At 42.7% G+C, this 27960-nt stretch overlaps 1 protein-coding gene across 5 annotated transcripts; it reads left to right on the top strand.

Moving 5' to 3' along the window:
* Positions 1–40: 40 nt before the first annotated feature.
* Positions 41–27636, top strand: PDCD10 (programmed cell death 10). 5 transcript variants are annotated; one of them, XM_053307048.1, is made up of 8 exons: positions 41–262; positions 11287–11501; positions 14177–14230; positions 17673–17790; positions 18897–19023; positions 23493–23571; positions 24123–24205; positions 27139–27636. In XM_053307048.1, the coding sequence occupies exons 2-8, from the start codon at positions 11406–11408 to the stop codon at positions 27218–27220; spliced, it is 639 nt and encodes a 212-aa protein (XP_053163023.1). In that variant the 5' UTR covers positions 41–262; positions 11287–11405; the 3' UTR covers positions 27221–27636. The 5 variants fall into 5 exon arrangements, with proteins under 5 accessions (XP_053163023.1, XP_053163022.1, XP_053163021.1 ...); XM_053307047.1 differs by having other exon boundaries at positions 41–290; positions 11289–11501; XM_053307046.1 differs by having other exon boundaries at positions 41–319.
* The last annotated feature ends 324 nt before the right edge of the window (positions 27637–27960 follow it).

Below are 27960 nucleotides of genomic sequence, written 5' to 3'. Positions count from 1 at the left end.
AAAGCTTCCTCCCCCTCGCCCCGTTCCAGCCCCTGGGTTCTTGGGGCTTCTCCACCGCAATGCTTCTCGGGAGCTGGAGTTTTTCCGGAAAGCGGACTACATGTCCCATGGGCCCGCGCGGTTGCCGGCTAGTTCCGGACAACGCCTGGTGTGGGGTAACGACAGCGGCTGGTGAGAGAAGAAGACGCTTCTTCTTCGGCGGGCACTTCCGGCAGCAGCAGCAGCGTCGGCGAAGAAGAAGACAGGGGTGGTGTCGGTGACGGTAGAGCCGGCTCGGGAGCCCCAAAGGCCTCGAAGGGCGGGTGGGCAGGGAGGGGAGGTAAGGCAGCGGCGGCCGCTTTCTTTCTTTTAATCTCTTTGCGGGGTCGCCCTGGCAATGTCCGCAGGGGTCACTCGTAAGTTTACGTAGGGCCTCGCCGCCCTGCAGAAGTTACGCCGCCCGAAAGGCGTAAAAGGGCTTCGAGAATCTGACGGGCCGGCCTTGGTGTCGAGAGGGGCCTAGTGCCGAAGCGGGCGCCGCGCAGGGAGAGGGAAAGAGCAGGGGCGGGGTGTGTGTCTGTCTCGTGTCCCCGGCCTCCAGAGGACCGGTTCCTTCTTCCCCGGGTCTCGAAGCGAAAGGAGGGAGTATGAGGAGAGGGAACTGGCTGAGGAGAAGAAATGGATGCTTTTTGTGTGGGGGGGCGGCGAAGAATAGGGCAGACTCCGCGATCTGAAGAGGAGGCCCTTGTAGAGCCCCGTTTCCATTGGGGTGGGGGGCTCAGAAACAGGGCAGGGGGTCGGGAGACTGGGCGGGGAGTGGGGGGCTGTGGAGGTACGTATGGTAGCCAGGGTTGAGAGGGCACTTGGTGTGGTTCTCGCTTTGGGAGAACCAGAGTGTGGGGGGACTGCATTGAGCTAGTGGTGCTGAAGGTATGTGTGGTGGAGCAAGCTGGGAGCCCTTTTGGGTCAAGGTAGAAAGAGGAGTTTCTTCCTCTCAGGAGTTGGAACCTGATTGAGCCTGGACTTGGGCCTGGTCTACACAAGGAGTCCATGAAAAGGTAAAGCTGCCCTTGACTTGTACCACATCAACCTAGAAGTGGTGGTGGTATGTCTGAACCCTTCCACAAGGGAGAATTATCCTTCCACATGCAGAATTATTATACTAGTGCCAAAGTGGGCGCAGTGGAGAATGAGGGAAAGAGCAGGGGCAAGGTGTTTCCTCCAGCCTAAGGAGGCAGGACTGCCTCTTCTTGAAATGGTTCCTGACTCCTGTCAAACTGCCCAGAGACATAAATTTTGGGTGGTATATACATTTGCTTGTATATAATAAAGAGAAGACTAGGCCCCACACTAGTCACAACCCTGACACTCAATTTTTTACATGCAGGGAAGTGGGTTTTTAATGGGGGAGCATTCAGTCACACAATTCACATCCTGAAGCCTGTTGGACACTACAAGGGCACTTTTACCATATCAGTATAGAGTTGGCAAGGTCTGGGTGTGCAAGTTGAAGCACATCTTTTAGATGTAACGTGCTGATGTACTTAGAAGATAAATTTGAGAGGGCTGTTCAGTAGATCTAAGTACTGCTTGGCATTGAGGCATGGGATAATGAGGATCTCAAATAATTGATCTTTGTGGGAAACTGTGTTCTGGACTAGATGGATTGTTTACTGTGCAGCATGAGTGGCAGTTATATTCTTATGAATGGGAATGTTCAGGGGGAAAGTGGGATGAGTGGGAACGTTGGGTGTGGATTGGATTGGTGCTTTGTCAGCAGTTGTAGCGAGTCAGAATTGGTATATGTGGTTTGTTGGGGTTATAACCAGAAGACTGTGTCCTGTGTGAGGAAGAGCTTTTTGGTTTACTGAGTGGGTTACACAGGTTGCTTTCAAATAAAAGGAACTTTCTATTGGTTGATCCTTTTGCCAATAAGGGAATAGGTAGTTTGGGAAACTGAGAAAAGGGAGGAAACATTCCATGGGTTTTTTTTTCCCTTGAGGAAGGTGCATGCTCTCTCCTCATGTGACTAGGTTGAGCAGATCTGGAAGCCAGAAATTATTTTTTGTCTTCAAGAAAGGTAGCCTGACTCTAGATAGTTTCCTTAGGATGGCCAAGAAATCTATATCGGTCAGGAGACCTGCTAACTGAGCAAAGAGGCACCTTTCAAAGTGGTGATTCTTTTTATGTTAAGTAGGGAGAGAGTAACTGGCCCAGCACATCCACTTTCCAATGGCTGCCTTATGATTCTTTATTAGAGTGTGAACCCTTTTGGGACAGGGAACCATCATATTTATTTATTTACTTCAGTGTAAACTGCTTTGGAAACTTGTGTTGAAAAGTGAATATAGGAAGGAGGAGGGGACAGTGAAGGATCATTAAATGCTGAGACACCAAGAGGCAGGCTTGATATTAAAGTTAGGCTTAGAGAGAGATTCTCCATCATGTTGCTAGATGTAGAAGGTACCAATATATTGATGGACTGTCTGATCTCTCCATGATATCACCTGATTACTTGAATGTAGCTGATGTAACCATGAGTTGAGCTCCAGCTGAAGTATCTGTAAGCTTAGGGTTCTGTTGTTGAGGCTTGTTTATTTGTACGATCAATAGCGCATAATATCTTTTTCTCATACTTTGTGCATGTTAAATCTTCAGATATCTAAAAGGTAGTTTGTTGCATGTTTTGGTGCAGTCATTCATGCTGAGATGTCAAAATGCTTTTCTAATTTTTTGTTTTATATTTGAAAAAATAGAAAATGAAAGTGATTGCTGTTTAGTTCATATGGACACGTACAGACATTCTTTCAGTTTCTAGAACTTCATGAGGATTGAGCAAATCAGTATGACAGGTATGAAAGTCTACCTGCCGTGCTATCCACCAGCTGTGTGCCATCTTTCAAAGGTCCAACCTTTAAAAGCAGTAGGCAGATCTTGATTTTGAGAGGTAAAAAAGCATTATACCTACATACACTTTAAGTAAACACATGGTGATTTTAGACCATCATACACCTAAAGAGTTAAAACTTCTTTAACACTACCAAAAGATGCTTTGACATACTCCAAGAAAAGGAAGTCCTAAAATTAAGTGACAGTAATTCATTAATGTTCTCCTCAACACAACCTTTTATTGCCATAGAAAATCACTAGGTGATGTTCAGTTGACTAGAAGGAGAGACACATGCAGATGTTTTCAAGAGTTTTTTGGTCCAACATATAGAGGTCAAGGCAAATATCTTGAGACGTGCCTATAATTAACTGCCTAGAAGCCCTTGAGTTGAATCCATGCTGTACAATATCTGTGGTGACTGCACTCTCCACTAAAACTCAATCTAGGTATTATATCTTGTCAGTAGATTTTACTTTGTGATTGTAACTTGTGTACTTTTTACATGATTTGCAGAGGAGTTAACCCTCTTGTCCTCATCACAGACTCAATCTGGATCATCAGCCCCTGTCCCTGCCCCCAGTTCACATAGCTGTTGTTTGCCCAGGAGTGGAGAGTTGTTGCCACTAGAAATACCTTTTATCAGGGTAAATAGCTGTGTGTGTGAGCGAGAGAGAGAGGGAGCGCACGCACTAGAATTCTGTCTATATATCAGAGCCATGGCAGGGACTTAGGGTTAACCTCCTCCCCCCTCCAGCTGCTATTCACAGAATAAAAAACAAGCACTTTATTCCTTGTTGCATGTTTAAAATTGCATCTAGTTTGACCTTAGTGAGCCACCACTGCTCTCTATACAATTGCTTTTAGAATCCACTCTGAAAAGCCTCTGGTTCTGTTTACAGAGTATTGTAGAGGGGTGAGATTTTGGCTTGTTGATGACTAAACTGGGATTTGAACTGTAGTCCTGCAGGTTTAATTTGTCATGCTGTTCTCTGCAGCATGCTAGCTTTCTACACATATAGCATTATTCCTACTGAAGGATAGAGATTATGCTGAAAATATTGTTTTCTCTATCACCTTTTAAGCATCTGTAATTGTCCATTGTCAGACATGGGAAACTGGCCTGTGATCTGTTTTGGTTTGGCAGTACCTGCCCCGGGTATTGAAGCCAGATGAGCTGTTCTTTAGATATCCTGATAAGATGAAGTATCCACATTAAATAGAAAAACATCCCTCATGGCTAAAAAGATAACTCCATAAAGAAGTCAAGGGAGAAGTTAGCAGCTGCAGTAAGAGAGACTGAAATGTCAAGCCAATACTGTTTTCTCTGCAGACATTTAGAAGAATAGATGGAGAACAGACTTTGTTCTTCTAGAGAGATAATCTTCACATAGACCACATTAAGAACAGGTAGTGACATCTTTCCCCTGTGGCATATTAAACTAAACTAGGTCAAAAGAATAAGTAGAGAAGTGTTAAATATTATGGTTCTAATTGTGAAAGGCTAGACTGCTGCTGGGATTAATGTGTAGCTACTATGCAGAGAAGCAGTTGGCATACTGCCAAACACAGAGGTGTGAGTAGGGAATTCACAGAGCATTCTGTGTAAAAGTGGAATGCCTACCTTTCTGGAAAGCTTTGAGTGCTTCTATTCAGGTTAATTTATATTTAGAGATTGGTTGAAGTAACCAACATTTTAAAACACAGATATATATTTTCACTTGCTGCCAAGTGAGGTAAGCTCCACCTGTTGTGAAGAGAGACCTGGATAGTCTTCCTATAAAGTCGAACTAATTCAGGATATGCTATCCTCCTAGATAATGCTGCATTTTCTAGGCCTGTTTTCTAGGCCTTTACACGTAGTAGGAGAGATTGGTCTTTGGATTCATGGGCCTCACCCCTTGCCCCACTTCCCCTCACTGTGCATAAAAGGTGACCTTGTAACTTGGTGATCCAGCAGCTAAATGGTATGTGGGATTGGTTGGAACCCTAAAATATGCTTGATTGTAATCATTGGTATCATTCTTCCTGGGCTGGGAAAACATTTTAAACTCACAAGTGGGCAATTCTAACTAGAAGCCCACTTGGATTTTAGTCCTGAGAGTGTAGAGATAAAACACTAAAGTTCAGTATGTATGTATGTACACACTCGCATATATACATACAGTTTAAAAATTTTTGTTCTGATATAGACAGTTGTAAGATTCTGAAAGGCATCATCTCATTTTGTGCAGGAGATGGCAATGGTAAACTCCTCCTGTATTCTACCAAAGACAACCACAGGGCTCTGTGGTCGCCAGGCGTCGACACTGACTCAACGGTACACTTTACTTTAAGCTCCTGGCAGCTTTATGGCATTCTCTTTAATGCTGGAAGAGAATTGAAGAATTGATAAGGTGATGTCATGACGCTCACTGGGCTGGTGACACTGTTTCATTCTCTTTGAGCTGTCTTATGCAATGGAGCTAAATTGAATGTGGGCAGTTTGCTCAGCAGTGAGGGCTAGATGCCACAGACACTCCAACCAACTTGCATATCTTACTGTCATGTAACTAAACATTTTATATTGCTTTTATAGCTAGTGCCAAACTCTAATTGGTGAACTTGGCATAGACAGAGTAACATGGTGCTCAGTTCTTAGCAGCCCACCTGTGAATCTCTGTGCTTACCTGCACACAATTGCTGCATCCCTCCCAACAGGTGATATACAACTGCTTGCTACCTGAGAATAAAAAGGTAGAGTGTGCCGTCAAGTTGATTTCTACTTCTGGCGCCCACAGATCCCAGTGGTTTTCTTTGGTATAATACAGGAGGAGTTTACCATTGCTTTCTCCTGTACAGTATGAGATTATGCCTTTCAGTATCTTCCTAAATCGCTGCTGCCCGATATAGTACCAGCAGGGATTCAAACTAGCAGCCTTCTGCTTGTTAGTCAAGCTTTTCGCTGGAGGATTTATTTCACTTCACTATCCTTTAAATTCTGTTATCCTCAAATGCAGGTTGGAAACATTCCAGATACTTAGACATTTGATGCTGGTACCTAAAAATTTGAAATATTAGCTCTGGCAAGCCTTACATCCGGACGCTGGACACGAGCTCATTATAATTTGAGCTGTTTCTCTGTTATCCTCAATATGGAATTGGTTTCCGCCCTCAAAAAATACTTGGATGTAGGAATCATGACAGCTGGAAACAATGAGTTTGGGCATGGTTAGTCTTCCTTGTTGCCGATGCTTTGGTCTGGTTCTGGAAAAATTCCACACACCTAAGTTGTCGAGGTGCCTAGAAATTGTTGCTGACCATGTCTGGTTGCTGGAATTATTTTTAGCACTGTGCAGTACTGGCTACTAGAAATTAAAAATGGTTTTCACAGCTTTGCTTTAACCATGTTTAACCATTTCATAGTAGCAGGATGGTAGAATATAGAAAAGATCCCCCCCCCCGCTTATTATCTCTCTATATAATTCTCTGAAGCATACCCGTGGCTAATCCTATGTGTAGCAGCTCTCACAAGAGTTTCTGAGTGAGCTGCCAGGAGGGGGAGAGGAAAGCGACAGCGGCAGTGGGGGAAGAAAAGGCAAACGGAGGGCAGGGAGTGGAGGGGGAGAAAGCGGCGGCCAGGGGAAAAAAGGTAAACGGGTGGGCAGGCGAAGTGGCAGCGACTGGCCAGGTGACCAGCTGGAGCGAGAAAGTGGGGAGTGGAAGTGGCGGCTGGTGGCGGAGGGAGGTCCAGCGGAAGTGCACGCCACCTCCAACCTGTGGCCTTGACTGCAAGCTGGCAGAGAGCACATGTTGCCTCCAACTGGCCTACTCATGAGGAGGATGGCTAAGCAGGTGTGGAAGAGGGTGGCGAAATCTCCTTCTTTGATGCCCAAATGACTGGCCAGGCCTATGCAGAGAGCCCCGAAATGATGACTGGAGAGCTGAGGAGGGGAGGGCTGAGAATGAGCAGAGCCAAGGGGGAGTCCCTGAGAATGAGGGAGGGGGGCCAAGAGGGAGGGGGAGGGCCAAGAACTGGTGGGGGGAGGAGGGGGAGAAAAAAAGGTGAACTAGGGGCGCAGATGCTCTGCACCCGGGCCAGCTAGTAAACATTGTTTGCATTTGTCTAGCTAAATCCTGACTGGGGACTGCAGACTCTTCCTAGCATGAGTGTTAATTTTTTCAGAAGCTAAGTGCACAAGTTGTGCATGCCAACTTGGCTTGACAATGTGCATGTGTCTTGGCCAAATATACAGCTGCCAGCTTCTATCTGCTTTTCTCTGTGGCTGGGGTGCTGAGAAAATGTGTTGGAAAATTGGTCAAGGTTAATTACCTTGCTGTAGCTTCCCTTAAGCTTTTGTTTGTATGCTAAACGTATGGCAATATAGTCAGACACACTTCATCCTACATCTTCCAAAGCTGACTTCTCTTCATTAGGAAAATGCTGAATTCCATTCGAAGTTACGTCAAACCAGCCTTGATTTGAGGAGTTGGTTGTCCATGGATCTTCCTTGTCCCCTCCACCTCTCACCACTGGTCATACTTCGTTTGGCTCTGGATTTAAGGAAGCTAATAGTGGAGACCAATCTGCGTGCCTCACGGCCACCATAAAGGGGAGAATAAAACTTTCTATACTGTTATTGAACTAAGCTCTCTCTCTTTTTTCCACGTTTAATTTGTTATATTTAGAATAGATGTTATCCCCAAAAGTCCAGTTTTTGGCTTTTTATATAACTTTTAATTTGAAACTTTAAAAAAAATTGCTTTAGCCTGCTCTTTTAACTTGTTTAACTTTATTAATCTTTTTATTTTACATTGTATTTATTAATGTTGTTAGCTGCCCCGAGCAGTAATGTACTGGAGGGGCAGGTTATAAATATTTTTTAAAAATAGCAACTGAACATTTGCCTCTTCCCTGAGAACATGTTGAAATGCCTCTCCCATTTGGACCTACAGATGGGTTGGTTCATTTTCACTTTGCCCTAACATTTAGGTTCATACCTTGCTTTTCAGTCAGGGTGCTTCAAAAAGCAGTCTACAATTAGACTGCCAAGTTAAAATACAATCAGTTGGTATATGTAGAGCAGTTTCTTGTGGCCTCTAGCAGTTAGTGGCACAGTCTAGGCTCTAGGTTCTAGCTTTTTTCTGCTAGAGGAAGTGGGTAGAAGGTGCTGCAGATGGGCTCAAGGATTGGTTCATGGTAAAGATGCTAAAGCACGGAAGCACTTCTGGTCAGTTTTCCAAGTCTCCTGCTTTCAACCAGGTTGGGTGGCCCAACTCAGTATAAGCTTGTTATTTGTCAGGAGAGCCTGTGGGCCTTACTATCATCCTGCTTCACCAGTGACCAATCTAGGAAACCCACAAGCAGGGAACAGAGGGCAGCCTCTGTTGTTGCTCTGCCTCCCAACCCCCGTCAATTTTTTTTTATTTTTATTTTTAAAGGTTGTTCCCTAGCACCTGGTGTTGGGGGCATGCCCCCTCTGATCTTGATGGAAATATTCCTTGGCTAGATGGACTAATGACAAAACCACTCCAAGGCACTGGGGGCTGTACATGTACTATAGTGTACCCTGGAAGGGTATAGTCTTAAGTTGCACTGAACTTGTGACCACCAGTGGCATATTAGCTTTGCACTGAAAACATTGAACTAGATTATAAACATCATGCCTTCTAGAAATGCTTTCTGTAGAGGGTTCCTTTAGGGAAGTTGCCCACAAGAGAACTTCTTGTAAGCTTCTAAGGAACCTTGCTGTGTGTGGCAAGGGAGGCGGGCACTTAGACATGGGAACTTTTAAACACACATTTGACATTTCATAAGGGATGAAGCAGTTCTATTTGTGGTGTTCCCCTTGTTTTTTGCCTAGGGTAGTTTTCTGTTTGCAGTGAATAGCTTGCCTGACTTCCTTGCCTTGAGCAGAAGTTGCAGTTTGGTGGTGCACAGCACCACTAACGATTCAAAACTGCACCTTCTGGCCCTCAATGAAGTGTCCTTGCTCATTCAAGCCTGGGTTGACAAGTTAATGCATTTTCTAGTTGCCTCATGTTCATGCACTACAGGAATCGCTGGTGACCTGAACACATCTTCTTTTACTAATCCAGATGAGCAGAGATTTTTCCCTTCCCCCAAGAAGCAAAATAACCAGTTAGCCTGAAGTATTTGAAAAATGTGACCATGCTTGTGGAGGCTTTTTATTCTGCTTCGGATATTCATGGAGTTCAAATCCTGAAATGATTTTCCTCCCTGCACTTCAAGCTGGCAAACTCTTCAGGTGCTTCAGAAATGATACAGCAGGATGAAGTGTTTTTCATGTGGAAAGCTTGCCTCCATTGAAATACCCTCATTTCCTTGGGAAGCAGTTGTAGGAAGAGACTTATACATTCTGAAGCAGAAAGCACCAATAATAGAACTACATTACTTACAAATGTGGGTGGTCTCTTGAGGAAGAAAGCACAAGGCCTAGGGCACACTTTCCTTTCTGCTACACTTTCTGTGTAGTTTTCTGACTTGCAGCCCCAAATCAGATTGGGGTAGGGGGAGGATCTTCAGATCACCCTGTAACCTTTTCTGTCCTCTTAGCTTCCTTGTTCCCTAATGTAGCCTTTTTCTGAAATGAAGTTTGAACCATAGCTTCCTTGATGTAACTAGTAGTGGCTGAAGAAATTGTCCATGTTGCCTTCTCCTTGGAAGAAGAGGGATGGCTCACATCCACCTATGGGGAAGTGGAAAGGTTCTGGTGGGGAAACAGGGTCAGATTGTTGGAGGAAGTGAAACAACAAGGAATGGGCAGGTAGGTGAACACCCAAATGAGGAAGCCCAGATTTGCTGAAATATAAAACATCCCAAAGTGTTGCGATTCAGAATGCTATGCAAACTACATTCTCCATACACTTTGAAATTTTGATCTCCCCAACCTTGCAAGATTTGTGAGGGGGTTCCTCATGGATATTCACTTGATCTGCTTTTCAGCTTTCTAGGTAAAGAGAACTATGTTAGCACTTTGTAACTTATGAAAGACTTTCGAGCTTAGTTGAGAATTAACTGGTTTAAAGAGCCAAAAGAGGTGAGACTACATGTTGGTGAAGCAGCTGCTTTATCCTCTACATTACATTTGTTGTCTTAAGTCTCCTACACTGTAGGACTTATGGTCAGAGCTGACCACAACTACATTTCAGTGTAGGATTTGCACTCGGCAATTACAAACGCAGAAATACAAACTCATGCAGTGTTTTGGTGAGTGAATATTCCTGTTCAATACTTTATTAGGCAGACCAGAGATTCTAGAGATTGTATAGCTAACATTAACCTCAAAATGCTGGCCCCACTCCCTGCCTCCGCACCAGCGCGATGGGACGGGGAACAGGGTTGTCCCCCCACCACATGAAGCAGGCACAGGGTGCCATCTTGCCTCCCCCTCCACATGGCTGGGATCAGCCAATGAGGGAAGGAGGTGGGTTAACTTGGTCCTGGCCACTTCCATTGCTCTGCTGCTTGGCACCAGGGAGAAGCATTCTCGGGAGCTCTCTCCGGTGCAGCCATGTGGTCGGGGCAATAGCAACGGCGGGGAGAGGGGTGGTAGTGAGCTGATTTCTTAATGATACTTGAGCATACAGAGGCTTGGTATAGATTAAGTTAGTATTCTGTAACCTTCTCAAAAGCAAGATCTAGGTATATAGTCAGTTGACATCTCTCCAGCTTTAATTTCTGATACACTCTGTGAAATAGCTGGCTGCTGTATTTCCTTACTAATACTTGAAATTCAGGTCCACTGTTTGATTTACTTCTGTAAGTGTAATGGGTTGGGCAGGGTGGAAGACTTCTCAGACCAGATTGAGTTACCTGAACTATTATTTTCCATTAAGTTGCTGGCACACCCCATATGGAAACGGAGCTTGAGACCTTTGTTCTAAAGCGATCTGTAGTATAGAGGTTTGAATAAGTTGTCTTATGTTTATCTTCAAATTATATCAAAACAGTTCTGCTATGGATTGCAGGTATGAATATCAAATGTTAACTTTTGTCATTGACATTTATGTTGGCATACAACTATATATGTTGCTATTTTGGGTCACTTACATCACTTTCTAAGCAATTCACTGTAAGCATGAGTAAATTCACTAGCACTGAATGCTTACAATATAAATTATTTTAAAAACAGCATTGACCTTTAGCATATTAAAGACCTAGTTTCTTTAAAAGAAACTTTTAAAGAGCATTTCATTGCTCTTTTCAAGAAAGAGGGTGAACAATGACTTGCAATGCATGTTCGATTGCCTTGCCTTAATTACATATAAATCTTCAGCTAAATGGCAGCATATTCAAAACTTGATTAGAAGGGGAAAGAGGCAGTACCAAACCTACTGCCTTCAAATATTGCTAGTACTTCTTGTCTCAAAAATTAGTATAGATTGTAATGGAGCCATTTTCTTCCTCTCTTTTCAAGGCCATACTGTATATTTCAGTTCTTAAAACACTTCAACACGAGGAAGAAAAGGTGCAACCCTTCAGTGAATGAGGAGTCCATTGCTTGAATAGTTTTTTCCTTCAAGAGTGGTTCTTTGAATGAGGATGACAATGGAAGAGATAAAGAATGAAGCAGAGACCACTTCTATGGTTTCCATGCCTTTGTATGCTGTTATGTATCCTGTCTTTAATGAGGTAATGTGTATTCTAGTTTATTTCTACACTATCATATTTGGGAATCAAGGTGTGACTTCTAATGTTAAACCATGCTCTTGTATATAATATTTACACTGATATACTATAGTTCTTAACAAAGTCTTCTCGCAGCCCCAACTCTGCTTTCCACTTTTTCTGGCTCTCCTTCTCCCCCCCCACCCAACCAAAAGTAACGTCTATAACCTTTTAACTATTTGCCCCAGTTTGGTCCTTAATTCTGACTCTTTTCAGGAAGTCTAGGCTCTCAAAATGCTTCCAAGCATTTTTCAAGTTTCTGAAATGTAAACTCAGTAGGTTTTAATTAGTGTCCCAGTTTGAGCAGGCGCTGAGTAGAAGGCACAGTGTCTGGTGTTATGCTTCTACGGCCACTGAAGTTGTTACAAAAATGATCTTTGTTATACATTGTCCAACCCAGAAACCTTTGCTGATATGAGAAGCTGGAGTTTGCATTTGTTTTAACTATAGATAAAGGAACAGCTTGTCTTTGGTAATCTTCCAGTAAACCATATACAAATATTACATTAACATAAGTAATTGGTTAAAATTCCTTTGCAAATACAGGAAGTCCCCAACTTACAAACGGGTTGTGTTCAAAATGTTTGTAAGTCAGGTGTTTGGAACTTGGAACACATTTTCTCATAGAAACAATGTTGGAATTGGTGGTTAGGTTCCCAGGCTAGCCCACAGAAACTGATTTAAACCATAATGTAGCTGAAATACTATACATTTGCAATTAAAAATATTCAAAAACAATACTGTTGCAATATTAGCAATTAAAGAAAACATGAAAATTATAGAATTGAATAAGGAATCCAAATTTTTAAACTTTGAACACTGATGTTGGAGGGAAGGCAGGTTAATTTGAGGGGGAAAGTGTACAGTAGGTAGATGGAGATTTTTCTGGAGACTCTGAAGGGGACCCGGGCATTTTGTGGGGTGCCCCAGGCCTTTCGGAACACCACTCCTCAGCAGCATGATAGGCTGCTTTCCAGTTGCTGCTGCCTCTGCTTCGTGTGCTGAGAATGCGTCCTTTCCACATGCTGCTGCTGAAGCACCTGTGCACACGTGGCTGCAAGAATAGGGAAAGGGCGTGCAAAGTGGAGGAGGTGCTGGCAGCCAAAATGCAGCCCGCTGCTTTTGAGAGAGGTTGCTTTCAGAAAGAGTTTGGCTTGGGGGATTTCAGTGCTCTGGAGTGCATGCGGCTGCAAGAAAAGGAAAAGGGTGTGCTGAGCTGAGGAGGTGCTTGCAGCCAAAGCACAATCCACTGCTCTGAAGAGAGGGCTTGGGGCTTCCTTCAGCCCCTGGGGTCTGGGCAGCAATGAGCTGGGGCATGACTGACTAGCAGCTTGAATGACTGTGCACAACCTGACTGTTGTGTTTGGAGAGCAAGTTGCTGGCTATTAGGGAAGGGGCGTACTGTAGCAGGTTAGCCAAGTGCATTGTCTTTGAAACGAGGTAGCAGCTGCTGCCGAGAAAGGGGCGTTTAAGACTGTAAGAGAGGAGGTGGTCCCTTTAAGAAAGAACAGCTGAAGCTATGCAGTGGAAACTGCTTTCCATTTTGAGGCCAACAGCTAAAGTGATGTCAGAATGTGGAGCCTAGTAGGGATGTGCACGAACCGGTTTGGCGCTCCTTTTCTGGAGTACAAAACTGGTTCGAAAGTCCAGCGTTTGAGCAGGCTAGGAGGTGGAGGGTTTCCTTTAAGGGGAGGGAGGGTGCCTTTACCTGCCCCACTGCTTTCCCCCCACCGGTGCTCTCCCCAAAACTGCTGGCATGGGGCTACAGTGTATCTCCTTGCAGCCCCAGTCAGAGTCATACCGGAAGTGGCCAGCGTGCATGCCATGCAGGTAAGGGCACCCTCCCTGCCCCTTAAAGGACACCCCCAGCTTTCTGGGAGTGCACGAACTAATTCATGCACATCCCTAGTGACAAGTAATGTTACAGTCTTGGGCCAGTTCATATAATGATTTTATCATGTAGCTATCGAGAGGAAATTTGTTGAAGGTTGCTATTTCTGTTTGAAAGCTGTTACAGGTGGACCTCATTATCCCCAGGGGTTTCTGTTCTCTGCTGCAACTGCTTATAACAAAACACGGATAACAAGACTTGTAGTCAATAGGAATTGGAGAGTTAGGTTCCTAGAGAGCAAAAAAGGTGCAAACAGGGAAAAGCTTTAAAAAGCAGAAATAAGAGAGAAAAAGTAACACACCATGCTCTCCAGGTGTCTAGCAATGCCCTCCAACCCCCAGTTGGGCCAAATTTCCACAAAAAGTACCTAATTTTTTAACAGCCACAAAATAGCTCTCTTCAACAAAATGGTGGCTGGAAATGGCCTTAGAGGTCATTTCCAGCCACATAGTAACCACAGATGATGGATATTAACGCTTTTTTGTAAACTGCAAATACCAAGGTTGAGTCTCAATTGCCCGATTGCAGATACGTGAAACTGGGTGTTGGGGCCAGGAGTGACGAGATCCATTTGTATATGAATTGACACTTAATTTTGATTTAAGAGGCAGGATCCCATTATACTAAAGGAGAAGAAAATTAACTCACCTGGGCTAGCTGGGAATCCTGAAGTTTGAGAAGGCAAGAGATGACTGTTTGTATCTTGTTTAAGTCAATGTAACTTACTATTTTTAACTCCTCCTTGCAGCTAGAGCGGGTAAATCTATCTGCAGCTCAGACACTGAGAGCAGCCTTTATTAAGGTGAGAATAATTAAAATTGATTATATATACATACATTCCTATATATATCAATAAAATGTAAAAATTGGATTAAGTGGCACAGCAGATCTAAGTACCAAACTTGTTCTGTCCGGAATCCAGCTACCTCTTTTCAGCCATGGGGTCATAGCTCAGTAGTAGAGTGCCTGCTTTGCATGCAAAAGGTCCCAGGCTAAATTCCTGTCAGTTTTGGTAGGAGGCCAGAGATTCTGGAGAGCTGTCGCTAGTCAGAATAGACTGTATTGGATTAGATCAGTAGTTTCCAACTGGTGGTACTCCAGATGTTGATGAACTACAACTCCCAACATCCCATCATCCAAATAAATTGTAGCTGAGGGTGATGGGATTTGTAGTTCAGCAAAATCAGGAGTACCACCACTTGGGAAACCCTGGACTAGATGGATCAGTGGTATTGCTTTGGTTTATACTAACTTGTATATTAAATGCCAGCACCTGTGCACAGTATCTATACTGTTTGTACACAGGCAGACAGAGCCCTGTTCCAGTGACACTGGTGATATATATTGCAGTCTTTCAGATGTGAAGATGACATCCATTTCCTCTTTCCCACTTCTGTTCCTTCTGATGTCCATGCCCCCTACTGCTGCATTATTTTCCTAGCCAGAAAGGACATAAAGAACATTCCTCCCTCTTCCACCTTTTTTTTAAATCCAGGAGATGCAGCAGAGGTAGCCATGTCGTGTGCAGTTTTAGCCCTGGTGTATGTTCTGGTTTCAAATAATGAAAAGAGCTTAAACTGCCCTTTCCCCAAGCTGGAAAGACTGCTATGAGACTATCAAGGCTGCAATCGTGATTGCTCCCTAGCACCCTTTTTTATTTGAGGCATGAGTGGAAAGTGATGGATTCTGCCACTCTTGCCTGTTTCCTGGGACAACTGTTGCTTGACCAGGTAAATGGAACACCCCCCCCCCCCCCCCGTTCTGTTCTTAAGAGTTGTGAACACTTTTAACAAGAGCGACTTGTGTTGTGGAGAAATGTTTGGGATTTTACTGTATGGAAGTGAGCCATCCCTCTTTTTTTTTAAAAAAAAAGAAAAAAGCATAGAGTAGAATATTGTCATCCTGAGAGATGCAATCAATCATTGGTTGAAATTTATCTTCACATTTCAATAGTTTACAGTACTTTTACTGTATTATTTTGCTACTTATATCTCTGCAATATATTTTGGTATAATATTCACTGTAAATAAAGTATGAATTCTTTCGGCCACTGAAGTTAAGTAGTATTTATGGAGAAGGCTTAATTTCTGGCCTGTGCTGAAGGGAGACTTGCAAGTCCTATTGCTAATGTTCAGATTAGCCAAGTGTTTATCGAAGGACTTGAGTCTACCTTCTGTCACTGGGGCAAATGGAATAATTGAAGTATATTAATACCTACTCTTGAACCCTGAAGAGATAGCCAGAGAAGAAACATCTTCTGCTGATGGTAGTTTTATGTGATAGCTTCCAAAAGGCTTTGGTTGGTTTCCAGGACCAAAAAACTAAATAGTACTGGTTTTTTTAGTGCATAATAATCATCTTCTTATTAGTGCAGGCCTGCACAACTTGATTCCTCTAGCTGCTCTTGGACTGCAACTCCTATCATCCCTAGGCACATTGACCCATGGCTGGGGATAATGGGAATTGTAATCCAGCATCATCTGGATTGTCAAAGCTGTACAGCCCTGGTTTAGTGTTGGTAAATTGTACTGTAGATTTGTTTTGAAAGCACTGTGCTCAGGTCTGGGTACCGCAGATCACAAAAGAATTTTGGCAAGTTAGGCAAGACTCTGAAGTATTACAGAGATCAGAGTATCTCTAAGTGAAATATGAGGGAAACTCTGAATGAACTGGGCATCTCTGGTGAACTGTGCCAACAGTTTGAATTAGAACCTTAAAGAAATGCTATTTGCTTGAGAATAGACATCTTAGCATTTTTAAAAGATAGAATTTATGTTCATGGACAATCCAGAAGACCCTTTTATGCACGCACAAGCATTTATCCACCAATTCCTTATTTTTTTTGCCTTTGAAAATGAGTGTTTTCTTCCAGGCTGCATTGCAAGGTTCCTTTGAAAGTTCTCAGGGTTCCTAAAACTGCTTGCCTCCACCAAAAGACGCACTGGGCACTCACAGTTGACCACCTGGCTGTCTAGATTGGGGCCCATAAAAGCAGTTCAGCAATGGCAAAAGTTCTAGTGAGTCTTCAGAGATTCGCTTTATGGTTGGATATACATCTTGCAGATATGCTGACAAGGTAGAAACCTCCTGGGCATCTCAAGTTGGGCGAGAGATGCTGGGTGCCACTAGCTTGGGAGTAGTGCCTTGTATGCTGTCATTGGCTTGCAGAGCTGCTTCACAAGCATGTTGATCAGGAAACGGCACCACCCAGTTCAACAGAATCCTGCAAGATACTGCTGGTTGGTTGGGAGCCCTTGCAGTGTGAAAGGGAAGGACATACAGAGGCCTCTCCTTCCATGGCTCATGGAATGCCAGTCTGTCTGCTTGCCCTGCAGGAGCTGCACCTTCCTTATCCAAGCTCTTTCTGGGGTGCAGGGACAGCCAGGGCTGCAGCAGCCTCCTGATTAAAGAAGTTGGCCATCACTTGTCTAGAATAGCCTGTTGCAGGGCAGGAGTTTGTCTTGAAGGACGGACTGGTGCTTTCAAACTATGCTGAGACACAAGCATGTGAAATGGAAAGGACAGTCATTCCAATTTATGACTGGGAGAATTTATTGAGTGGATATGTGTTGTATCAGGAACATCTTTTTCTTTTTTAAAAAATTTGGGGGGAAACCTTATTTCATAATTAAGTATAGGCTTTATTGGGTTCGGTGGCTGTTAGTACTTTATTTACTTTCGCTTTTTAGAGAGAAGAATCAATAGTGTAAAACCACTGTGTAGGATATGAGTGACATGGGATGTAGGAAACTTTTGAGGGTTTGCAGCTTCTTTTGAAATACTGTGGAGTATACAAAATCTTGTTCCTGTTACAATACGAACACTTTGCCAGCTGTAGGGAAAATAATTCTAAGGTATCACTGAAGATAAGTGAAAACTGAAGATAAGCTGAACATGACAGCCCATAATGTAGTGACAATAATGTATATGGGTCGCTTTAATTTCAGTTGACCTTAGAGGGTAAAAATTTTAAATGCTGTTTTGGGTTGAATAGAACCCAAATGCTTATTGGGGGAAATGACAAATGAAAAATATTGATGTAGTACAAGAAACATGAGTCTTTCTTTTGGGGGGAGGTGGGTGAAAATGCTGTGCAAAATGGGATGCCTATTATGCACCAGTTCTGCTTGGTTAGCTTTTTAAAATTATCTTAAATTTCCATCATGTATCTGTTCTTAGCTTTTTTGTTTGTTTGTTTCTAGATGTTCATTGCTGTACTAAATAAACTGTTCTTTGAAATGCAGGCTGAAAAGGAAAATCCTGGTCTCACTCAAGACATCATCATAAAAATTTTGGAGAAAAAAAGTGTTGAAGTTAACTTTACCGAGTCTCTTCTGCGCATGGCAGCGGATGATGTTGAAGGTATTGCTTATAAATGACTATACACCTGCTGCCTGAGGTTATTTTATCAAGATATGGGGTTTCTGAAAATTAGGTCAAAAATACTTAAGCTACTACTTTGTTTCTGCAAGAAAAGGTGACTCCTTGAATGGTTATGGGCAGCATCCAGACCTTTGCGTTGGTGCACGGTTGGTAGAAACTTCTTCTGTGAATGGAAGGAGAGTTGTGCTCTTGCAAGGCGTCACTGCACGAGTGGAGCTTTCCTTCCATCCATGAAAGGAGTTTCCTCCAGCAGTGTATCGCTGTACTTAAAGGCCTAGATGCTGTCTAGTGATTGCTAGGTAAAAACCCAATCCATAAATGTTTTCTGACTACAAGAATGAAATCTTATATAAGTACTTGTAAATTATGCATGCTCTACAGACTACAATCCTGGCACTATTAATCTGCCATTAGGCCAGTTTGGGTCTGTGAGAAGAGTGAAAGAAACAGTTTTCTAAAGAAAACAAATATCCCTGCTTTAAAGAAGGGGAATGAAGGCTGAAAGAAAATGACTTGCCCAAGGCATTACAATTGGTTTGTGATGGAGGTGGAGTTCGAACCCAAGTCCTTGTGTTGTAGTCTCTTCATTGGCTCTTAAATGCCCATTGTGCCCCAGGGGCAGCACCTGCTTTGCTATAGGGGTTGAACATTCTTAAGGCATTCTGTTCTTTGCACATGTTTTTAGGTTTCAGTTATGTACACGAGACGGCATCCAGACTAGTAGATGTGTAGTAGAATGTTCACTTTCCACAAGGGTGAAGGGACAACTTTTGCCCACACCACCTTTGTCTACAGCCCTCTGTGTCCCCTGAAAATATTGTTGAAGGTCCTCCAACCCTCAGACATTTGGGCGGACGATGCAGAGGACTGCTCCTCTCCTGTTGCAAGTCTACTTGCACAAGCAGAACTAGTCTGAATGCTGCACACTCTAGCTTATGAGGAAAGGACAAAGTTGGTCAGAAATGATAGTTCAGTGTGTTCATCCCACGTATTTGGTGTACTTGCTTTTGGTGCAATTTCTGTCAAGCATGTTCAGTCATTTGAAATTTACTTGGAATAAAAACCCCAGTCTTTTCTCTCCTCAGAATATATGATTGAAAGGCCAGAGCCAGAATTCCAAGACCTAAATGAAAAGGCACGAGCACTTAAACACATTCTCAGTAAGATTCCAGATGAGATTAATGACAGAGTGAGGTTTCTTCAGACAATCAAGTAAGTGCTTCTGTTTAAATTGGTTTGTTGATCAAAGTGAAAGACTGTCCTAAAATGGAGCCTTATGCCTACTTGAGGTTTGGTGCTCTCCTGTCTTTCCTTGAGTATATGTGAAGCGTTCTCCCACTGCAGTAATTGTAGTCAGAGTAGGGACATGCTTCTGCACTTCAATGCTGTAGAATAAACACAACTGTCAGTTACATCAAAAGATGAATAAAACTCTGTGATCATATATGGCAGTTGCCTTTGGCCACTTTGGTGGCCTGAATGGCTTTAATTGCTGCAGCATAAGCAGTATTTGTAGCCATAGTGGCTAAAGTAACACTTGCTACTTGGCAAGTGGGGGCAGCAATGCATACTTCCCTGATAACTTGGCAAAGAGGCACCTTTTAACGTGGTGATTATCTTTATTTAGCAGGAAGAGGGTAACTGGCCCTATCCACCCCCAGCACTGTACCTCCAATGACTGTTGCTGGTGTCTATCTTATGTTTCTTTTCGATTGTGAGCCCTTTGGGGGCAGGGATCCATCTTATTTATTTATTATTTCTCTGTGTAAACCGCCCTGAGCCATTTTTGGAAGGGCGGTATAGAAATCGAATAAATAAATAAATACTCTGCCCAGTTCATGGAAAGCTTTTGCTCTCCTCTCCTACATTCACAAGCAGGGGAGGGTGCACACCAGTCTATGGTCCCCTTAAACTCATGAAAAACTTTTGATTTTGACTCATTCAGGCACTAAGCAGATGTAGATCTGCTTCGCTTCAACAAAATGCCTGCATCAGTGCCCTCTGACTCAAACCATGGTCTAGTACTGTATCTCAACTAGCTATTGGTTCTAATTTCAAAACAGTCACATTATGGATGGGGAGGGTCTGTCTTCCAGTGATTCTGGGACGCATAGGGCATTTGTATGAGCTGCTGCCAATTATTTTTATTTATTTATTTATCAAATTTATACACCGCCCCAAACTTTTGTCTCTGGGCAGTTAAGAATAGCATAAAACAAGTTAAAAGCATATACAAAAAAAACTTAAAACAATTTAACAATTTAAAAATAAACCATAGATTAAAACCTAAAAAATTTAGGTAGCTGAGAAAGCTTGGGCAAAAAGATGGGTTTTCAAGTGTTTTTTGAGAATTGCCAGAGATGGGGAGGATCGTATCTCAGCAGGGAGCGCATTCCACAATCTTGGGGCAGTGACCGAGAAGGCCTGTCTCTGTATAGCCACCAAACGGGTTGGCAGTAACTAGAGACAGACCTCCTCAGATGACCTCAATGAGTGGTGGGGCTCGTAGTGAAGAAGACGCTCTCTTAAATATGCAGGGCCTAAGCCGTTTAGGGCTTTATAAGTTATAACTAGCACTCTGTATTTTGTCCGGAAACCTGTTGGCAGCCAGTGTACCTCCATCAGTAAAGGAGTAATGTGGTCTCTCCGAGATGACCCAGAGACCAACCTGGCTGCCGCATTTCTGAACCAACTGAGGTTTCCGGACTACGTACAAAGGCAGCTCCACATAGAGCACATTGCAGAAGTCAAGTCTGGAGGTTACCAACAGATGTACCACTGTTTTGAGGTCATTGATCTCGAGAAATGGGCGCAGCTGGCCACCGCCTCAACCTGAGAAACCAGGCAGAGGTGTGAATCCAGAAGTACTCCCAGACTGTGGACCTGTTCCTTTTGGGGAAGTGTGACCCCATCTAGAACAGTGAGATTGAAATCGTCTCTAGAGTTCTGAACCTGCACAATAAGTACCTCCGTCTTATCTGGATTCAGCTTCAGTTTATTCTCCCTCATCCAGCCCATTACTGCTTCCAGGCAGGCATTTAGGGAGGATATGCCAGCTCCTGAAGAAGTTGACATGGAGAAGTAGATCTGGGTGTCATCAGCGTACTGGTAACACGCAGCTCCAAATCCCCTGATGATCTCTCCTAGTGGTTTCATGTAGATGTTAAAAAGCATTGGAGAAAGTACAGAGTCTTGAAGGACAATGAGGAGCACTGCATCATAAGTGGCGATTCAAATCTAGCTGTGTGTGTTTCGTTTTTTGTAATCTGTTCTGGGAGCTGCAGTGATGAAGGTTGGGATGTTGGTCAGTTGGCCAGTGAAACTGTCAATTGACTGCCTCTTCCATGAAAGTCAAATATCAAGTGAAGTCAAGAATGCATTGTGTAGGTGGCAACCACCTCTTTATTCCTTCATGAAGCAGACACCCAGCATTCCTATAGCTCTCTTCAGAAAGCTTTCTTCCCTCCTTCTCAAGCAACGAATACTAGCTTCTCCTGTTGGCTATCTGCTTGGCTTGTAGGTATCTCTAAAACAGGAATGAAGATTTGTAGCGGAAGAATGACGTGAATGGTCAAAGTGGGGTTTCCAGCTAGCCAGACGTAGTGGTGGTGGCCGCATTTTTAAGCTAGTATATACATGCTTCCAAGTTTCAATGGAAGTATACTGCTACTTTTGGAAACAGTGGAAGCAGCGCTCTACAGTTGTGCAGATGCTGTGTTAAGGCATTGTACAACTAACTGTTCTGCAACACTGGGACTGTCTGTCACATGTCCAGCAGCCCCGATGGGTCACAAACACTTTTAAAAACTCAGTGGCCACCATACAGCACAGTTAAATTATGCTTAACAGGCTTAAACATGTTTAACTTACTGGATTACTGCCAGTGGTAACCATGGGGTTTAAACTAACTTTTGAAAACATTTTGGTATAATTAACCTTAAATTGCTCTTTCTACAATCTTAGATTACAATCTAATAGATATTGGCCAAAATTGAATTTTTGGAGGGGGGGCGGGGGGGGCACGAGAAACCATTCATTGTCTTGAAAACATCTGCTATCTGTTAATGTATTGTTGATTCCTTTGTGTATGGATAGGCACACAGCCTCTGCAAGCTCCTGTTTAAGTGTGGGGAGTATTGAGGGGTGACAAGGCATGCACAAGCAATCTCTGCACACTTTGCAGGTTAAGGGTTTTGTGGGGAGGACATTTTATTAGGAGTAGAGGAGGCTGTTCCTTCAAACTAAGCTAATTCTCCCCCAGCGTCATCGGGTGCATATTTATTTATTTATCATATTTCTGTTCTGCCTAATATGCACATCTCTAGGGGTGCATATCCTGCACCCCCTTCCAAATGCCTTTTAACTCAGACAGTAGGATGTGAAATTTCCTCTTTGTCTGCTGTGCTACTCACTGTTCGGCTTGGCTGCATGGCCAGGCCTGAAATGGAATTGCATATCACAGGAGAACAATTGCACTATAACTTCTTTCCAAAACATATTATCTGCTCTTCAGCTAAATAGCTTTCAACACTCAAACATTTACAGTAGCACAGCACTGCTCAGATCTGGGGCTCGATGAATAGCATCCTCCATGCTGAACTCTGAATCGGAGTTCTGCGCAGCTTTAGTGTAGTTATGCCCCGTTATGGTGTTTGAGGTGCCAAGCACAAAATGCCCCTCAACATCTTGTTGACAGTCTCCACTTGTCAAATTATAGTTTCAACTTGTGTGTAATTGTATTCAACATGGCAGTTAAGCCATTTAAAATTGTATGCCTTGACAGTTGTTTCTCAGCGTGAACTCCAAGAAGACGAGAGACCTTTATTTATCGGCAAGGCTGAAGGCATGAATATGCTTCCTCACTCAAAGATCCTTGGTTATGTGCCTATCTTGTGTGAAGATATTTGCATAAACCCTTCCCAGGCTATGATTTTTAATTTTAGAAGTGGCTTTTGGTAGACATCCCATGGTCTTAATTGTAATTGTGAAAAAGTGAGAGTTGTATGCAAAGAATATAATGAACTACCTTCTCTCCCTTCTGATTTCTCATAGCCCAACAGAAGGCTGTTGTCATGTTATAACGTGACCTTAAATCCTGCCAAGCTAGAACCAGATGAAATTGTATCCATTAATCCTGAGTCAGGGCTACTGACATTAAATTGCTTTCAAGGATACTTGCTGTGACAGTTTTCTTCCAGGTGGTTTAGCTTTATTTAAATGTCTAGAGACTTGGCCAGGGCAAGATAACAGCCTCAATTCATAAGATCAGTACTCACAAAATAGTTTGAGGCAAATCATGGGCCACTTTTCTTTATTCAGAGTGAAATAGCAAAAGTCAGAGCTGCTCATTATATGTATTCAGAATTGCTCTAAAAGGAAAATTTGATTCTGAAGGTAGACCAGGGCTCCTGCTGCTTAATGGTATTGTGAATTCTATAGCAAGCAGATGCTAGCTTCCCACCTATGAAAATTGCATTAAATCTAATTTGGACTTTGAAGTGCCACATAATCTGATTAGTTCTCGCAGTTCAGTCTTGCTGTGCTACATCTAAAACTCATTCTGTAAAACAGCAAATCCTTTAGAAATATATGTCAGACATAATTTTGGAAGTGATTAGAATTCTGCATTGAATGAGTCTAATTTTAAATGATGATGTAATTATCTTTTCATTGCCAAACAGGGACATTGCCAGTGCAATAAAGGAACTTCTTGACACAGTAAATAATGTCTTCAAGAAATATCAATACCAGAACCGGAGGGTATGTGAATTAAACCTTGTTTGCTGTGTTTTGTCAGAAATATAAACATATTAGCTATAAATATGAAAGAATCTGCAGTTTTATGTTTAAATGATGGGAATTTTAAATCATTACAACAATCATTGGTAGTTAAGACAGGCAGACTTGCAGATGAAGAAGAATGAAAACCTTATCTACTGTCACTAAGCCAATATTTTTCCTATTTCCTGGTGCGTGTGTTTTTAGTATTTTTCCTATTTCCTGGTGCGTGTGTTTTTAGTATGTGGCCTTTTAATCGGTAATGGCTCCATTAAATTTTAGTGTAACTTTAAAAAGCTTTGTTGATCCATATATATTTCATGTGTGCAAACATATAATTTCCTAGAAGCATCTATGGACATTTGTAAATGGGTGAATTCTGCTATTGGAGAATATACAAATACGTAGATGACAAATATTTATATATTCCTCAGTTTTATCTCCTTGGCCACTTCTGTTTAGTGATTAAAATAGGATGCTTTGTGAAGGGTGAGATTTTGATTGAATGACTCTTCACATATACATATTTTCAGGCACTCGAACACCAAAAGAAAGAGTTTGTAAAATACTCCAAAAGTTTCAGCGACACTTTGAAAACCTATTTTAAAGATGGAAAGTAAGTATTTTGTTCAAGTTGAATTAGTGCAGTTTAATCCTTTTCTTCTATTTTTATTTTCATACCAACAAAAAGCATTCTTTAAATGGGCTAGTATATTGTTGTAAATGCTCGTTTGCTTTCTATTAAAGTAGTCACCTGTTGTAAACAGCTTGATTTTCTAAGCCTTGGCATCCTTGGGTATAAGAGTGATCTTAATTTGCCTTTAAACCCATAAGAATACAAATAATATTTTAAAACAAAAAGCCTCCCCTTACTTCATGGACAAGGTAACCACAAGCTGATTAGTTCAAAACAGGAAAGGTTGCACAAGCATCTAACTGCATTACCCCCAGCACAATCTAAAGATCATGTGTGAATACCAAAGTGGTGTTGTGACAGAGCCTTAAGATCTGGATTGTGATCCGTTGCATTAATAAGGAATGGGTTCTGTGCTTACGCAGGGACAACGGATCACTACCAGATCATAAGTTACAGGTGAGCAACCTGTGTCATTCCATTGGGGAAGGGGAGCAAGAGATGGGAAATCTCCTGTTTGCCTAGAAGTAATTATCCTACATGGTCAAGTGAATGGCAGTTATCTGTCTTATTAGCCATGGTAGTGATCCTCCATGTACAGAGGGCATATATCTGTGAATGCCAGATGCTAAGGACAAAGGCAGCTATCGCTGTCATGAGGTCACCTGGCTGCTGGAAAAAGAATGCTACATTAGGTGGGCTTTGGTCTGATGCAGCATAGCAATTCTTATGTTTGTCTTAAAGCAATTTTTTTAAAGGTTTGTGTTCCAAATATAAATTGCTGGCATGAAATGGCAATAAATGTGTTCCCTTATCTCTCTCCTCCATCTAACAGCGTGGGAGCCTCTTCCCTGCTAGTGTGAGATCACATCACAGGGGTGTGTGTGACGTAGAATGATCATGTAGGCAGAGCCAGTTGTGCAGGACTCTTTCATCCGATCAGAACCTGGGTGCAGGTGGCCCCCATGCATGCGGCTGCTTAGGTCAGGCATGCACTTGCTACCGCCACCCCCCTCCACCAGTGGCATGGGATTGCACTTTTCACTAGGGATGTGCACGAATCTGCTCGGAGGCCCTTTTATGTGCCTCCAAACAGGTTCGAAAGACCGACGGTTTGACTGGTTCGAAGGCTGGGGGAGGAATACCTCTAAGGACTGGGGAGGGTGCACTTACCCCCACCCCCCGCGTTTTCCCCCACTGGCGCTGCAGTGTAAAAGGGTCCGGCAGGGAGGCAGCGTACCTTCCCGCTGCCCTGTTGCCGCCTCGGACTGGAAGTACCCGGTGCGCTCAAGTGAACGCAATGTGAGTACGCGTGCCGGATGCTTCTGGTCACTTCCAGTCCGAGGAGGCAACGGGTCAGCAGGAAGGTACGCTGCCTCCCCGCCAGACCCTTTTACACTGCAGCGCCAGCAGGGGAAATGCAGTGAGTGCACCCTCCCCAGTCCTTAAAGGTATCCCTGCTCCACCCTCGAGCCCGCCCCCCCTGCCAGTTCTGTGCACGTCTCTGCTTGCCACCCCCCATCCCTGCACCAGTGGCATGGGATCACACCACTCTTAAGCTGCTCCCCTGCCTGTTTGTGAAGAGAACACGTGTAATGAGCTAGCCTTGTGCGGCACACACAAAACTAGGTGCATTGTAACTCTTAGAAGGCAACAAAAATAAAACTGCAGCAGAAGCCAGCACAAGCAATTCTAGTTTGTGAGGCAGTGAGGAGGAAAAAATTCCATCTGTTCCTTGACCTGTTTCATGGTCCTTAAAGTTAAGTGAGCAAATCTAATGCACAAACCTTTCCAGTCTTCTGCATTGTGCAGTGTGTCTTTAAAGTTTAGGGTAAGACCTTTTTCTGGTTTGGGCAGCCCAGGAGGTCAGCAGACATGAAACTAACCCATGCATGCTCTGACCAAATTGTAAACGGAAAGGTGAAACTGAGCTGAGTGGATGAGAGATTGAAAACAAAATAGAGGTCAGCTCAGTACGTCGGGTGGCAGAGGGAGAAGATGGGGAAGCTTTGGGCAGCTACACCTGCTTTTGAGATTGGTGTTTAATGCCATAATGAAAATGGCAGTCAAACACCCAAGTTGAACTGTCTGTAGTTTCAGTTGCCTTTGTTCACTGCTGTACAAGTGTCACTGGATTTTAGTGTCATAATAAATTTTTATTAATCTTAGATGCCCTTTGGTTAGGGCAGTGCAGCCGAATGAATAAGAATTCCTAATGCACCTGGCCAGTGTGAAAAATAAAAGCCACTCAGATAGTTGTGTTCACCCAAGGAGGCTTTGGATCTGTTTCTCAGACAGGGCCCTATGGAAAGCCACTTCTGGAACAGAAAGGAGTTTCAAAAGCCTGGAGATACTTCACAAAGAAAGACTAAATCTTCTGAGGAATGTGCTTCTACAGAAGCAGCTAGACTTCTATTTCAGAAGCCTTTTTTAAAATGAGAGTTTTCTGGTAGGGTTTCAGATGAATGAGAGAACTATATTTTTTTGCACACATTGATAAGCAAGAAGTGTTCCTTTCACCCAACATTGTAAGAAATCTTATTGTGTACAGTACTCTGTGAATGAAACTTTTCTTTTAGAGTCCTAGGAGTCAAGACACAAATCTGTGCAATTCTTGTACAAAAGTTTAGTATCTTTGTTTAGTTGGAGATTAATACTTGGGCCTCTAAGCCTACCTATTAAATGCAAACATCAGTTAGAATGGTGTTCATCTCCACCATTGATGAGAAGGTATGAGATGATCGCCTGATGTGCTTCAGTGCCAAACAGTGTGTGGTATATGTAGTCTGCCTGTTACTCAGCAAAATATATATGTCCCTGTTTATCTAGATTTATGGTGGAATATATTTTAAAGTTATTGGATAGCTTCCTGATTGCTGGTGTGGTGCTGAAATATGTTTTGTTTCTTACAACAGGGCAATAAACGTGTTCATAAGTGCCAACCGACTAATTCATCAAACCAACTTGATACTCCAGACCTTCAAAACTGTGGCCTGAAAAACAAACAAAAAACTGTATATGTTGAGAGCTGTACTTTTCAATGGTGGATAGGAAACCTTTATATGTAAACTCTAAAGTCTTGACTATATAAATTATCAGTCCCAGTTGAAGGGACCTAATGCAGGATTTTGAATGGGATTTATTGCCATCTTACACCATATTTTTGTAAAAACATTGTAGCTTAATCATAATCTCACGATGAAGATTTTGCATCACTTTTTTGCTATTATCATTTTAAGAATTATAAGCCAAAAGAATTTACGCCTTAATGTGTCATTATGTAACATTCCTTATAAGAATTGTAAATATTTGGTGTTTCTGACATTTTAACTTGAAAGCGAAAAACTGCAGAATTATGTATTTAACAATATTGGTGGCAAATATTCAATAAATAGTTTACATCTATTAGATTATCTAAGTGATCGGTCTCCATGACTTTATCGTATACATTTGAGAGGGAGGGAGAATTGTGCAGGCTTTTTTCCATAACCACAAAGGGTTTAAATTTTGTGTTCGCCTGATAATGGGGGGAACCACTTCTTTAAAACCTGCATCTTTAAAGGTTCTTGAGCAGAAGATCAAAACCATCAATTTAATGTCTGAGAGAACTAAACCCAGAAGTTGACTTCCCCCTGAAATATTTAATCTAGAACTATATCTATTAAAAGAAGCAAAGAACTCATCACTACAGATGAAGTGTGTACAGAGAGGACTTGCACATTGCAAGGACTATGTTG

Source organism: Hemicordylus capensis, chromosome 3, assembly GCF_027244095.1.
Source record: "Hemicordylus capensis ecotype Gifberg chromosome 3, rHemCap1.1.pri, whole genome shotgun sequence".
In the NCBI taxonomy this organism is placed as follows: Eukaryota; Metazoa; Chordata; class Lepidosauria; order Squamata; family Cordylidae; genus Hemicordylus; species Hemicordylus capensis.
The sequence above is the reverse complement of the archived record's forward strand: the minus strand, read 5'-3'. Positions and strand labels throughout refer to the sequence as shown.

Excerpts from the sequence above, each read along its gene's own strand:
- PDCD10 (XM_053307048.1), top strand. The coding sequence starts at position 11,406 with ATGAGGATGACAATGGAAGAGATAAAGAATGAAGCAGAGACCACTTCT. Across the intron at positions 14,231-17,672 it reads TGAGAGCAGCCTTTATTAAG|GCTGAAAAGGAAAATCCTGG; the intron begins GTGAGAATAATT and ends TTTGAAATGCAG. Across the intron at positions 24,206-27,138 it reads ACCTATTTTAAAGATGGAAA|GGCAATAAACGTGTTCATAA; the intron begins GTAAGTATTTTG and ends TTCTTACAACAG.